General features: G+C 43.8%; 1 protein-coding gene across 1 annotated transcript in view; it reads right to left on the reverse strand.

Annotated features, from left to right (window-relative positions):
• PARP8 (poly(ADP-ribose) polymerase family member 8) overlaps window positions 1–16,333 on the reverse strand; it is a 411,775-nt gene that overhangs the window by 44,502 nt on the left and 350,940 nt on the right. The window contains exons 16-17 of the mRNA XM_075326712.1: window positions 10,867–10,992; window positions 9,690–9,755 (exon numbers count right to left, since the gene is read on the reverse strand). Coding sequence (XP_075182827.1) covers window positions 9,690–9,755; window positions 10,867–10,992 — 192 coding nt within the window. The remainder of the gene's footprint in view (window positions 1–9,689; window positions 9,756–10,866; window positions 10,993–16,333) is intronic.

Genomic DNA, 16,333 nt, shown 5'->3' on the forward strand with positions numbered 1-16,333 from the left:
TCAATTTCCCCCCCTCGCTCTCTTTCCCCCCCTCTCTCTTTCCCCCCCTCGCTCTTCCCCCCCTCGCTCTTCCCCCCCTCGCTCTTCCCCCCCTCGCTCTCTTCCCCCCCTCGCTCTCTTTCCCCCCTCGCTCTCTTCCCCCCCTCGCTCTCTTTCCCCCCTCGCTCTCTTTCCCCCCCTCGCTCTCTTTCCCCCCCTCGCTCTTTCCCCCCCTCGCTCTTTCCCCCCCTCGCTCTCTTTCCCCCCCTCGCTCTCTTTCCCCCCCTCGCTCTCTTTCCCCCCCTCGCTCTCTTTCCCCCTCGCTCTCTTTCCCCCCTCGCTCTCTTTCCCCCCCTCGCTCTTACCCCCCTCGCTCTTTCCCCCCCTCGCTCTCTTTCCCCCCCTCGCTCTCTTTCCCCCCCTCGCTCTCTTTCCCCCCCTCGCTCTCTTTCCCCCTCGCTCTCTTTCCCCCCTCGCTCTCTTCCCCCTCGCTCTCTTTCTCCCCTCGCTTTCTTTTCCTCCCCCCCTCGCTCTCTTCCCCCCCCCTCGCTCTCTTTTCCTCCCCCCTCGCTCTCTTTTCCTCCCCCCTCGCTCTCTTTTCCTCCCCCCCTCGCTCTCTTTTCCTCCCACCCCTCGCTCTCTTTCCCCCCCCCCTCGCTTTCTCCCCCCGCCCCCTCGCTCTCTCTCTCTTTTCCCTCGCTCTCTCCTGGAATGGTCAGTACAGAAATCTCTCCGTCGTGGAGGGGTGAGAGGGAGTAATAAACATGGAGTCCCTACTGTGTCTGTGTATTTATTTCTAATAAAGTATTTTTCTCTGTGTGATGTCTTTTTTTTTTTTTTTTAAACCCTTTATTGGAGATTCTTAATGGCCAGGTCAAACTTGGCCTGACATTAAGAATCTCGGGCTTTATACCAGCTGGTATTAACCCCTTATTAACCAGCATGCCACCTGCCACCAGGGCCACTGGAAGAGTTGGATACAGCGCCAGAAGATGGCACTTCTATGAAAGCGCCATTTTCTGGGGCGGCTGTGGACTGCAATTCGCAGCGGGGGGGCCCAGAAAGTTTGGGCACCCTGCACTGCAGATTCCAATCCCCAGCTGCCTAGTTGTACCTGGCTGGACTCAAAAATTCGGCGAAGCCCACGTCATTTTTTTTTTTTTAATTATTTCATGAAATTCATGAAATAATAAAAAAAAAGGGCTTCTCTATATTTTTGGTTCCCAGCCGGGTACAATTAGGCAGCTGGGGGTTGGGGGCAGCCCGTAGCTGCCTGCTGTGCATACAAAAATATGGCGAAGCCCACGTCATTTTTTTAAAAAAGTTTTCAGGCAAAAACCTTTATTAAAAAAAAAAAAAATGCTTCCCTGGATTTCTATTGCCAGTGAAAGTAACACCACGCAGCGGGGGTTAGCAGCCAGTAGCTGCTTGGGTTACCCTTAGCAATAGAAAATGCAGCGGGAGCCCACAAACAATGTGATTTTTTTTTTTTTTTTTTTTTTTTATTTTTAATGAATTTTTTTAAAAAAAAATCGACATGGGCTTCGCCCATCGAGCACCAGACCATTTTACTGTTCAATTCATCCCAAGTAATCATATGACTCCAGTGTCGGCCGATTACTTGTTCTGTGTCCCCCTGCATCCATTGCAGCATGTACGGGCTGTGAGGTTAGCGGAGTTCAGTCCAGCACTGGAGTCAGCTGATCTGAACTCAGCTGAACTCCAGCCTGCACACGCTGCGATGGATGCAGGGGGACATAGAACAAGTAAGGGCTAAGCCACACAGCGAGAAAAACAGTGCGAGTGGAGTGCGATAAAACATCGCATTCCACTTGGACCAATATTAGCCTGTGTGTCAGCACACATGAGCGATTATTTTCTCAGCCCTAATTGGACCGAGAAAACAATCGCAGCATGCTACAACTGTAATGCAAGACTCTCTCTTTTACCCATTCAAGTGTATGTGGTGAGAGAAAAATCGCACTGCACTTGCGGTACATCGGTGGACTACGGAGGAGAGAGGGAGAGAAATCCCTCCCAGCCCTCCTCAGTGCTGGCCCACCCCTCGAGTGGCGGACCGCCCCCGCAGCTGAGGTCTGCTCGCACAGTCGGACCTCAGTCGCAGGGACACACGCATGACTCTCAGCTCTGCTGTACTGAGCGTGAGCCGAGTGTAATGCGAGGGGATCGCAGTAATCCCCGTGTGGCCCCAGCCTAATCGTCCGACACTTGAGTCAGCTGATCTGAACTCAGCTGAACTCCTGTACACACAGCCCGCACACACAGCCCGCACACGGTCACATGTGATCGGCAGCAGGCAGTGACTGCTGTTAAGGCTACATTCACATGACCGTTCCGTTTTTGCGGGCCACAAAAAACGGTCCTTTTTTTCACGGATGCATCCTAGTGGCATCCGTGTGACATCTGCATGCCTTCCGTTTTTTTTGCGGACCGCAAAAAACGGAAGCAGCAAGAAAGATAAATAAGATAAATAGATGAGTAGATATAGAGATGGATGGATAGATAGATATAGAGACAGAGGGATAGAGGGATGAATGAATGAATGAATAGAGGGCTGGATAGATAGATAGATAGATAGATAGATAGATAGATAGATAGATAGATAGATAGATAGATAAGAAAGACATATATAATGTCCTACCCCACTGCATATTCTAAGCTGGCACCCTTTAGTGACTTTCATGTGGCACTAAGGTGCTTGTCTTGTATTTAGCCAAAAAATAAATAAATAATAAAAAAAATGACATGCGGTCCCCCTATCTTTTGTAGCCAGCTAGGGTAAAGCAAACAGCTGCAGCCTGCAAACCACAGCTGGCAGCTTCACCTTGGCTGGTAATCCAAAACAGAGGGCACCCCACGCTGTTATTTTAAATTAACTAAATAATTTAAAACAAAAAACACGGGGTCCCCCGAAATTGGATCACCAGCCAAGGTAAAGCGGACAGCTGTGGTCTGGTATTCTCAGACTAGGGAGGTTCACCGTTATTGGACACTCCCCAGCCTAAAAATAGCAGGCTGCAGCCGCCCCAGAAGTAGCGCATCCATTAGATGTGCCAGTCCTGGTGCTTCGCGCCAGCTCATCCCGTTGCCCTGGTGCGGTGGCAACCGGGGTAATATATGGGGTTAATACCAGATGTGTAATGTCACCTGGCATCAAGCCCTGGAGTTAGTGATGTCAGGCGTGTATCAGATACCCGACATCACCAACCCAGGCAGTAATAAAAAAAAAAAATAGACAACAAACACATTTTTATTTGAAAAAACACTCCCCAACACATTCCCTCTTTCACCAATTTATTAGAAAGAAAACCAAATCCAGGTCTGGTGTAATACAAGGGGGTCCCACGATGATCCATACCATAGTCAATGTCCCAGTCAATGAAGAACAGAATGTTCCCTATTTGCTGGGAGAGCCGTGCAGTGACCTGAGCTAACATCAATAGGTCAGCCCAGGTCACTGCAGGGCATGACGAGTGCTGCTATCAGGAGGTTAGCGAGGTATATTACCTGCGATGATTGCTGAACTCCTGACAGCAGCGCTGTCACCGAGTTCAATGACTGCCGCCTTCACAAACAAAGTATCGCGAGCGGCCCGTGACGTGACCACTAGTCACAGTCTCGGGTCGACAGCGAGAGGTGATGTGACAAGCGGCGGGCATAGAAGGCAGTGACGACCGCTGACGTCAGGAGGGCAGGACTTCCTCACCGTAGGTAATGAACATACTAACCTCCTGACGGTAGCGCTTGTCATCCCCGCGGCTGACACTGCAGTGCGGGCCGCTGCTGACACTACTGAGCGGGCAGCCGCGGGGCTGGGGCTGGAGCGGGACACTGACTGCATGGGCACCCAACGGAAGTCACATGGAAGTGCTTCCGTGTTGCTTCTGGGAATTTTGCAGACCCATTGACTTGTATTGAGTCACGGTTCGTTATTACGGAACAGAATAGGACATGTTCCATAATAACGGAGCAGACATACGGCATCCGATGTGTTTTTTTTTGTAGGATCGGATGCACATGGAAGTGCTACCGCGTGCCATCCGATCCTACACAAAAGACATTGAAAAGATGCTCCTGTCTGTGGGGCCGCAAAAAAACAGGAACTGACCAGGACAAACGGAACGGTAATGTGAATGAGCCCACCTGCAACCATTGCAGCGTGTGCGGGCTGTGAGATCAGGAGTCAGCTGACTCCAGCGCCGGCCGATAAATTCTGTGTCCCGCTGCAGAAGGATCCGGTAAAATAACGGTTGCATGCGCTGCACATTTAATCCACAGGATCCGGTCATATGCGGTTTGCGGATGATACGGATGACACACAGACTAGGCAAGAGGGAAAAAAGCAATCTCATCACCCTGTCACTTTTTTCCACCAATTATTTTTTCACATGTTGCGCCGGCTAATAATCATAATTTCTGTACACACACACACACACACACACACACACACACAAACTCACACACACACACTTTCTTCCCCTGGCTGTGCAGAGCTGGGAGCTGCTGCTGTCTCTGTGATTTCTCTCAGTGCATCCACACAGGGAAGAGGCAGGAAGGAGGCTTTGGGTGGAAAGGAGAATGGGTATGTTAGACACAGTGGGTGTGTTAGATAAGCTAGACACCGCCCTAGAGCCACAAAGAATTCTGGGACTTGTAGGAACTGAACACAGGAAGTCAGAGGAGAGATTAACCCCATCAGAGCTGGAGCCAGCAATGACCGTGTGCTGCTAGTGCACAATAAAAGGTAATTTTGCTGAAAAAACATAATAGATGTGTTGAGGGGCATATATTAGCAAGATTTATCAGAAAAAAAAAATAGTTTTGGTAACTGGACAACTTCTTTAATAATGAGCCTCAATGACTGAGAAATGTTTTATAAATAACTGGAGCTATGCATTCTGCTGACAGTACCATACCCTGTATTCTCTTAACAGTATTGGGAGCTGTATTCTGACAATACCAGGACCAATATTCTGTTAACAATACTGGAACTTATATTCTACTGACACTACGAGAACCTATTTTCTTCTGACAGTACCAGAACCTGTATTCTGCTGACAATACCAGAACCTGTATTCTGCTGTCAATACCAGAACCTGTATTCTGCTGACAGTACTAGAACCTGTATTCTGCTGTCAATACCAGAACCTGTATTCTGCTGACAGTACCAGAACCTGTATTCTGCTGACAGTACCAGAACCTTTTAAACTAGGATCGGGGGGGAGGGAGGGTAGTGGAGCAAATAAGGGGATAGATAGAGCAGATAGAGACAGGGAGACGGTAGGGGTCAATGAAGGATTAGGGGGGGATGGGACATACAAGGAACGTAGGGAGGCTAGGAGTAATAAAGGTGTTAATAGGATTAAATGTCTACTGGCAAATGCAAGAAGTCTTGCAAACAAAATGAATGAATTGGAGACTCTTATGTTAACCATGGATTATGATGTGGTGGGCATTACGGAAACCTGGCTGGATGAAAGCCATGACTGGGTGACAAACATACAGGGTTATAGTACATTTAGGAAGGACAGGAAAGGCCAAAAAGGTGGTGGGGTGTGTATATTTATCAAATCTAAACTAAAACCTGTGTTGTATGATGACATTGAGGGGAACAGCAACAATGTAGAGTCAGTATGGGTAAATGTACATGGGGAGGGGAATAATGGAAAAATGCTAATTGGAGTTTGCTATAAGCCTCCTAACATACCTGAACAAATAGAGGGTGAAATGCTGGAACAAATTGAAAAGGCAGCTAATAATAATAATCGGGTTCTTATTATGGGGGATTTCAACTATCCAGACATACAGTGGGACATAGCATCTTCTGGTTCTGCTAAAAGCTGTAAGTTCTTATCTACCATTCAAGACCATTTCCTCTCTCAGATGGTAGGTGAACCGACCAGGGGAGATAATTTGCTAGATCTGGTCCTGTCAAATAGACCGGATACCATTTCAGATCTACAGGTCCGGGAGCACTTGGGCACCAGCGATCATAATATGGTAAGCTTCGACATAATATTCAATAGAACATTTCAAAGGGGGAATGCTAAAACCTTGAATTTTAGGAAAGGTGATTTCAACAAATTAAGGGAAGAGCTTAAATGTGTAGATTGGGACAGAGTCATGGTAACTGGGGATACCGAACATAAATGGGGTAAGTTTAAGGATATACTACTAGAGTCCTGTAAAAAACGTATACCCTCTGGTAATAAAATGTCCAGGAATAAAAAGAAACCACTATGGATAAATAAGACTGTACAAAGTATAATAAAACAAAAACAAAGGGCGTTTAAAATCTTAAAGGCTGAGAATACAGAAATAGCATTGCAGGAGTATAAAGATATCAATAGGCAATGCAAAAAAGAAATCAAACAAGCAAAACTAGCTACTGAAACAAAAATCGCCAATGACATTAAAATAAATCCCAAAATCTTTTATAAATACATTAATGCCAAAAGGAAAACAAAGGATAGTATCGGACCCTTAAAATATAATAACAAGTTAGTTATAGAGGACAAACAAAAGACTGAGATATTAAATAGGCATTTCTCATCTGTATTCACCAAGGAACTGACTGTACCAGGGATCATTCAACAAGTGAAAAATCAAAGTCCACCACCCGATATAATTAATTTAACACAAGATGAAGTACGCCTACGTCTGAGTAAATTAAACATTGACAAATCCCCAGGGCCAGATGGCATTCATCCACGAATATTGAGGGAATTGAGCTCCGTAATCGACAGACCGCTGTATCTCATCTTTTTAGACTCACTTGTAACAGGGTTGGTGCCTCAGGATTGGAGGATTGCTGATGTGGTACCGATATTTAAGAAAGGTAAGAGGGTAGATCCAGGCAACTACCGTCCAGTAAGCCTGACATCAGTAGTATGCAAAGGTTTTGAGGGCATTTTAAGGGATGACATGCAAAAATATATTGCAGAAAATAATATGATAACTGACAAACAGCATGGATTCATGAAAGATAAGTCGTGTCTAACCAACCTGTTGGGGTTCTATGAGGGGGTAAGTGCAAACCTGGATATTGGTAATGCAGCTGATGTGATTTATTTGGACTTTGCAAAGGCATTTGATACTGTACCACATAATAGCCTTATACTAAAGCTCCAGAAGCAAGGACTAGGGGACACAATATGCAAGGTAAGGGTAAGGAATTGGCTAAAAGATAGGAAACAAAGAGTAGTCATAAATGGTACATTCTCTAAATGGGCTATAGTCAGCAGTGGGGTGCCGCAGGGATCTGTGCTTGGACCGATTCTTTTTACTCTCTTTATTAATGACCTTGTGGATGGGATTGATAGTACAGTGTCAGTCTTTGCCGATGACACCAAACTATGTAGGATATTAAAAACTGACCTGGATAGTACAATATTACAAAAAGATCTGGATAAGATGTCAGAATGGGCAGATACTTGGCAAATGAGATTTAATGTTGATAAATGTAAAGTAATGCACCTAGGACGGAGTAATCCTATAGCTGCGTATACATTAAATGGAAGTAAACTCGGGACTACAGAACAGGAGAAGGACTTGGGTATTCTCATTACAAATAAGCTGAGCAGCAGCACTCAATGTCAAGCAGCAGCTGCTAAAGCAAACAAGATTTTAGGGTGTATAAAAAGAGAGATTAGATCCCGTGATCCCAACGTATTGTTACCCCTCTATAAATCACTTGTGAGGCCACATCTGGAATACGGGATCCTGTTTTGGGCTCAACATTTTAAAAAGGACATTCAGAAGTTAGAGTCAGTTCAAAGGCGGGCAACTAGACTATTACAAGGAATGGAAGGCCTCCCATATGATGGCAGATTGAAAAAGTTAGATATGTTTAGCTTAGAAAAAAGACGTCTCAGAGGAGATCTCATTTATATGTATAAATACATGTGTGGTCAATATAAAGGACTGGCACATGACTTATTTCTTCCGAAAACAATACTAAGGACCAGGGGGCACTCACTGCGAGTGGAAGAAAAGCGATTCCGACACCTAAATAGGAAAGGGTTCTTTACAGTTAGAGCGGTCAGACTGAGGAATGCCGACCACAAGAGGTAGTAATGGCAGATACTATAACAGCTTTTAAAAAAGGGCTGGATGATTTCCTCAGTACACAAAACATTGTTGGTTATAAATGACTTAGTGACTAAATGTAGAACTGGTGGAGGAAGGTTGAACTAGATGGACCTAGGTCTTTTTTCAACCTAAGTAACTATGTAACTATGTAACCTGTATTCTGCTGACAGTATCGGTATTGTATTCTGCTGACAGTATCAGGCACTGTAATGTACTGTATTGAACTGACAATACCAGAACCTGTATTCTGCTGACAGTACCAGAACCTGTATTCTGCTGTCAATACCAGAACCTGCATTCTGCTGACAGTACCAGAACCTGTATTCTGCTGTCAGTACCAGAACCTGTATTCTGCTGTCTGTACCAGAACCTGTATTCTGCTGTCAGTACCAGAACCTGTATTCTGCTGTCAGTACCAGAACCTGTATTCTGCTGTCAGTACCAGAACCTGTATTCTGCTGTCAGTACCAGAACCTGTATTCTGCTGACAGTACCAGAACCTGTATTCTGCTGACAGTATCGGTATTGTATTCTGCTGACAGTATCAGGCACTGTAATGTACTGTATTCAACTGACAATACCAGGACCTGTATTCTGCTGACAGCACCAGAATCTGTATTCTGCTGACAGTACCAGGCACTGCATTCTGCTGACAGTACCAGGCACTGCATTCTGCTGACAGCACCAGGCACTGCATTCTGCTGACAGCACCAAAATCTGTATTCTGCTGACAGCACCAGGCACTGCATTCTGCTGTCAGTACCAAGCACTGCATTCTGCTGACAGCTCCAGAACCTGCATTCTGCTGACAGCTCCAGAACCTGTATTCTGCTGACAGCTCCAGAACCTGTATTCTGCTGACAGTAACAGGCACTGCATTCTGCTGACAGTACCAAGCACTGCATTCTGCTGACAGTACCAGGCACTGCATTCTGCTGACAGTACCAGGCACTGCATTCTGCTGACAGTACCAGGCACTGCATTCTGCTGACAGTACCAGGCACTGCATGCTGCTGACAGTACCAGGCACTGCATTCTGCTGACAGTACCAGGCACTGCATGCTGCTGACAGTACCAGGCACTGCATTCTGCTGACAGTACCAGGCACTGCATGCTGCTGACAGAATAGTTTCATAAGGACGAGTTTCTGATATAACTATCATGATATCTTGAGTCACCCAAGCAAGGCTCAGGGCACAGCCACCTTTTTTAGCTTACTGTAGATGTCCTATGAGTAAGCCAGTATGTCTCTGATCTAGAAATGGTGGAGCAAAACAGGTCACAGCAGATACAGCCACAATGGGCTCCAATGTCTAGTAAAGCTATATTATTACAAGCCAATAAGCTGGACCCTGACTGTGTCCATAAGGTCTATTGACGGATGATTATGCCATAACTCTGCGGCCGATGTCTCTGCCTGCATTAGATCACGTCAGTATCCGTCAGTGCCGGACGATCCTCACCGCAGCCTGTCTTAATATCATTCTCTGCTTCCAGACAGCCATTACCCGGCTATATTTAACACATGTGTCTCATCCACATTATTATGTAATAAGATGAAATAAACCTCATTACAGCATATAAATAAGTGTGCTCACTTGCGTCATCTCTCTGATGGAAGTGATACTGTCTAATGCCTTCATTACTCTGTCGTAGTTCTTTTTCTGTTGAGAAAATAAAGACGTCACGAAATCTACAGACAATAATGTTAAAAACTACAGAAAATGCAGCAAAGAAAACATTTTACTTGAGATATCTTGCGCTAATTAAAGCCATAGAAAGGGGGAAATCATCAAAAAATGTTCTATAGTAAAACCTTCTATAGCAACCAATCATAGTACAGCTTTCATTCCATTTTCTGTTCTTGAAAAATGAAAGCTGTGCTGTGATTTGTTGCTATGGGTAACAGGTTTTCCTTTTTGGCAGTTTTTAACAATTTTGCCTTAATTGTTTTCCTAATCAATCACACCCAAAACAAAAAAAAAAAATCAACAAAAAGTTCATTCTTGGTACCTGTTTGGGCATAATTATTGGATGTTATACAGTTATAGAGGTCAACAAAATGGGAAATTGTACCACAAAAGCCGAGGTGTATAACTGTTCAACAAAATTATGGGCATTTGGGGATTCCCAAAGCTTGGGGGACATTCCCTGTGGCCTTGGGCAGAGATAGGCTGCTGCCAGATCAGAGGAGTGTAGTAGTGATGCTCTCATAGAGAACATGCTTAGCTGAGCGTCCATGTGTGTGGGAGAATGAAAAGAGATCGCTGTTGGCTGACAGCTATCTAGTGCATATAAGCACATTCAGTCTTTATAGCAATGTCAGTAATTCTGTAACTTGTACATGAAATCTAATAGAGTAGGAAGTAGTATTTTGAAGGGATTGATGGCCACCATACCTACTGATTATTGCACAGGTGTCAAGTCAGCCCAGAGTGCAGAGGAATCGCTAATACTGGGGATAGATGGCTGCGGCACAGGGTGCCCAGTAATAGATCGCGGAATGGTGACATAAAACAAGTGAATGGGGTAGCAACACCGCTAAAAGTTTATTGTAAAATATCAATCAGTTGGGTGTTTTGTGACTTGCTTATTGTGGCCATGGTATCCTGAGAGTCACAAGCAACATACAGCTGTCTTTGGCCACATGACCAGTGATATCCATGTCAAGAAGGACAAGGAACTAAATTAGTCTAGTAGTTGACTAGTCAGCAAATACTTAATAAATAGACAAAAAAAAAAACTATAGAGAAAAAGAAAAATGAAAATACATACTCGTGGATTAAAGGCCAGGGTCTGAGGATCATTGGGGTCTACCACTGAAGGATATGGCTCAAATATGACAACTTTCCTCGGAGATTCCAAAGCAGAACGACACATTGACACAAGGAGATCTACAACCTGGAAGCAAAATGGGGTGAAAATTACATAAAAAATATTTTCGCATTTATCATTTGTATAAAATTAGTAAAGTAGGGGGAAAACACAGATTCATTCAGAATGTGAAAAATTGCAGAGGCTGGTATAAGAAAAAGCAAACAAAAGCAACTTTTTAAAGCTAGACTTGGAATCACAGAAGTTTGCTGTGCTGATACACTCTGTGCTGCTGTGAGATATCCATTAGATGTCAGTGATTGATCTACTATATTCATAGAGGATGGAAAAATTCCAGGCCTAGTGTCACATGGTGTTCAGCTCTAAAATCACCGAGTGTCTTGGCTATTTCTGACCCTGTTCGCACAGCAGAGTCTGACATGTCACACTATGATTTCCATGGTTCTTTTGAGTTATACAGTCAGACTCGGGCATTGACCAGTTGTGTGTTTATTAGTGATCGGTCTAGCAGGAATTAATTTATGGATTGCTGCTAGAGTCATAGGTTACTGGAGACCTATCACAGCTGCCTCCACCCTTCAAAAAAATGTGGGAGCCTGTTCCCTCACGCTGATCATAGCTTCATTTGCTATACCGGTCCTTCTGCTGTAGTGATATTCCTCTGGTGATCTCCTGGGCGTTGTTTGGTGCGTTGTGGAAATATTCTCATTGTCCTTTAGTTTCCTCCTTGATTCCTTATTTCCTCCTCAGCAGGTATTGTCTCACCTCTGTGTGTGTGTGTGTGTGTGTGTGTGTGTGTACGTACCAAGTTTGAGCTTTGATCTTTCTCTGTCTATTTGTGTGGGATAAACCACTCCTGCCCTGCTCTCCCCAGGGGTGGATGGGGGAGGGTATAGAGCAGGGCTACTCAGGATCTAGGGTTAGGAAGGCGGCCCAAACATCCTCACCATTAGACATATCTTTGGGAACAAGCACAGCTAGGCCCACCCTAGTGCTAGGGCCAGTATAGGTGATTCTGTTATGTTACCTCATCATACTCTGACACCTAGTCTAGCCCATCAAATGTTTCCCTGAAAATAACACCTACCCCAAAAATAAGCCCTTGCATATTTTTTTTAGTATTTTTGGAGTACTCTTGAACTATAAACCCTATTCCAAACATAAGCCCTAGTTACAGTCAGTGTTGGCATTAGGGGAAGTCAAATTCTCAAGGCCCCACTCTCTTAGGGGCCCCCAGAAATTCTATTCCGAGGACCTTTATGTGTCCATGATGTCACCATAGCATAGGAAAATATGATGACAGCCCACCATTGGGGTGCTGTCATCCTTTTTTCTTATGGTATCCTTGATTTGGACGTGCTTCCCTATACCACTGATTGTGTGTTGATTACAAAGGCGGCTAATATATTTTTTGACCAGGGTACTGTGGACTTTGTTTTCTCATGATGTCACTACAGGTCTCTTAACTGCAGGAGTCTAGAACTGAAGAGGAGACCGACTTATATATATGTGCGTGTATATATATTTACTGTATATATCCACTATATATATATATATATATATATATATATATATATATATATAGATATATACTGAATGTATTTATATATATATATATATAAACAATTTCATGAGCAGCACTTAAACATTGGTTGGGTGTAACAATCCTTCACAACAGCATCTTACCGTCCCTTCAATATTTCCAAAAAGTCAGAAGGCAGCACTCCTCTTCTCTTTCAAATAAAATCTTCTTTACTGGCCCATATCACAGGACACTTTGAAAGAAAAGTGGAGTACTGCCTTCTGGTTTTTGGAAATTATATATATATAAATATATTTACACAGAGACCAAAAGTTTGGACACACCGTCTCATTCAAAGAGTTTTCTTTATTTTCATTACTCTAAAAATTGTAGATTCACATTGAAGGCATCAAAACTATGAATTAAAACATGTGGAGTGAAATACTTAAAAAAGTGTGAAACAACTGAAAATATGTGTTATATTCTAGGTTCTTCCAAGTAGCCACCTTTTGCTTTGATTACTGCTTTGCACACTCTTGGCATTCTCTTGATGAGCTTCAAGAGGTAGTCACCAGAAATGGTTTTCCAACAGCCTTGAAGGAGTTCCCAGAGATGCTTAGCACTTGTTGGCCCTTTTGCCTTCACTCTCCGGTCCAGCTCACCCCAAACCATCTTGATTGGGTTCATGTCTGGTGACTATGGAGACCAGGTTATCTGACATAGCACCCCATCACTCTCCTTCTTAGTAAAATAGCCCTAACACAGCCTGGAGATGTGCTTGGGGTCATTGTCCTGTTGAAAAATAAATGATGGTCCAACTAAACGCAAACCGGATGGAATAGCACGCCGCTGCAAGATGCTGTGGTAGCCATGCTGGTTCAGTATGCCTTCAATTTTGAATAAATCCCCAACAGTGTCACCAGCAAAGCACCCCCACACCATCACACCTCCTCCTCCATGCTTCACGGTGGGAACCGGCATGTAGTTCACCGGAAACAGGCATCCGTTCACCTTTTCTACAAAGACATGGTGGTTGGATCCAAAGATCTCAAATTTGAACTCATCAGACCAAAGCACAGATTTCCACTGGTCTAATGTCCATTCCTTGTGTTCTTTAGCCCAAACAAGTCTCTTCTTCTTGTTGCCTGTCCTTAGCAGTGGTTTCCTAGCAGCTATTTTAGGCCCATTTCACACGTCAGTTATTCTGGTACGTTTGTGCTTTTTTAAAAATGTACCAGAATCATTGACATACGCAGACCCATTATAATCAATGGGTCTGCTCACACATCAGTGATTTTTCACTGAACGTGTATTCGTATAGCGTGCACGCGTGGCCGTGATTCTGCACGGAGACAAGTCACTTTTTTTCTAGCATCACTGATGACCCACGGACCACACTATGGTGTGATCCGTGTGTGATCAGTGAAACACGTACCAGAAAATCACGGACATATTAAATATTTAATATTTTCAACTTACCTTGCCTGCGATTCACTCTCTGCAGCCTCTGCTCTCGGCAGTTTCTGTCTGGCTCATGAATATTCATGAGAGCAGGAAAACCCGACCAGGAAGTAGGTGCTGAGAGCGGTGGGCGGACACTGGAGAGCCCAGGAGTTCAGCACCATGGACAGCAGGAACGAAGGCAGGTGAGTAATGTCCATATGCAATCACGGATTGCACATGGACAACCCACGTGTGCCGTGAATCACGGAACACGGAGGGACATGTGCGTGTTTTACACATCAGTGAAGAACGTCTGTGTTTTTCACTGATGTGTGAAACGGGCCTTACCATGAAGGCCTGCTGCACAAAGTCTCCTCTTAACAGTTGTTCTAGAGATGAGAAGGTGTGTCCAAACTTTTGGTCTGTACTGCATATATTTACTGTATATATATGTATACACAGTTAGGTCCAGAAATATTTGGACAGTGACACAATTTTCGCGAGTTGGGCTCTGCATGCCACCACATTGGATTTGAAATGAAACCTCTACAACAGAATTCAAGTGCAGATTGTAACGTTTAATTTGAAGGTTTGAACAAAACTATCTGATAGAAATTGTAGGAATTGTACACATTTCTTTACAAACACTCCACATTTTAGGAGGTCAAAAGTAATTGGAGAAATAAACCAAACCCAAACAAAATATTTTTATTTTCAATATTTTGTTGCGAATCCTTTGGAGGCAATCACTGCCTTAAGTCTGGAACCCATGGACATCACCAAACGCTGGGTTTCCTCCTTCTTAATGCTTTGCCAGGCCTTTACAGCCACAGCCTTCAGGTCTTGCTTGTTTGTGGGTCTTTCCGTCTTAAGTCTGGATTTGAGCAAGTGAAATGCATGCTCAATTGGGTTAAGATCTGGTGATTGACTTGGCCATTGCAGAATGTTCCACTTTTTTGCACTCATGAACTCCTGGGTAGCTTTCGCTGTATGCTTGGGGTCATTGTCCATCTGTACTATGAAGCGCCGTCCGATCAACATTGCGGCATTTGGCTGAATCTGGGCTGAAAGTATATCCCGGTACACTTCAGAATTCATCCGGCTACTCTTGTCTGCTGTTATGTCATCAATAAACACAAGTGACCCAGTGCCATTGAAAGCCATGCATGCCCATGCCATCACGTTGCCTCCATCATGTTTTACAGAGGATGTGGTGTGCCTTGGATCATGCGCTGTTCCCTTTCTTCTCCAAACTTTTTTCTTCCCATCATTCTGGTACAGGTTGATCTTTGTCTCATCTGTCCATAGAATACTTTTCCAGAACTGAGCTGGCTTCATGAGGTGTTTTTCAGCAAATTTAACTCTGGCCTGTCTATTTTTGGAATTGATGAATGGTTTGCATCTAGATGTGAACCCTTTGTATTTACTTTCATGGAGTCTTCTCTTTACTGTTGACTTAGAGACAGATACACCTACTTCACTGAGAGTGTTCTGGACTTCAGTTGATGTTGTGAACGGGTTCTTCTTCACCAAAGAAAGTATGCGGCGATCATCCACCACTGTTGTCATCCGTGGACGCCCAGGCCTTTTTGAGTTCCCAAGCTCACCAGTCAATTCCTTTTTTCTCAGAATGTACCGACTGTTGATTTTGCTACTCCAAGCATGTCTGCTATCTCTCTGATGGATTTTTTCTTTTTTTTCAGCCTCAGGATGTTCTGCTTCACCTCAATTGAGAGTTCCTTAGACCGCATGTTGTCTGGTCACAGCAACAGCTTCCAAATGCAAAACCACACACCTGTAATCAACCCCAGACCTTTTAACTACTTCATTGATTACAGGTTAACGAGGGAGACGCCTTCAGAGTTAATTGCAGCCCTTAGAGTCCCTTGTCCAATTACTTTTGGTCCCTTTAAAAAGAGGAGGCTATGCATTACAGAGCTATGATTCCTAAACCCTTTCTCCGATTTGGATGTGAAAACTCTCATATTGCAGCTGGGAGTGTGCACTTTCAGCCCATATTATATATATAATTGTATTTCTGAACATGTTTTTGTAAACAGCTAAAATAACAAAACTTGTGTCACTGTCCAAATATTTCTGGACCTAACTGTATATATATATATATAAATTGAATATAAATTGTTTATATATATATATATATATATATAGATATAGAAACAATTTCCAGCACTTAAACATTAGTTGGGTGCAACAATCCTCCACAATAGCATCCTACCGTCCCTACAATATTTAAAAAAAATCAGAAGGCAGCACTCCACTTCCCTTTCAAGTAAAATCTTCTTTAATGGCCCATATCACAGGACGTTTCGGTCAAAGGCTGATCTATTTCCAACAAATTTGGGAGTACAGGTGGCAGTAAGAAAATTATTTCTCTTTATTGAGCACAATTAAAATAATGCAGAACTCATGGCAAATGGTGGA

The sequence above is a fragment of the Anomaloglossus baeobatrachus genome, chromosome 1 (assembly GCF_048569485.1).
Source record: "Anomaloglossus baeobatrachus isolate aAnoBae1 chromosome 1, aAnoBae1.hap1, whole genome shotgun sequence".
NCBI classification, from domain to species: domain Eukaryota; kingdom Metazoa; phylum Chordata; class Amphibia; order Anura; family Aromobatidae; genus Anomaloglossus; species Anomaloglossus baeobatrachus.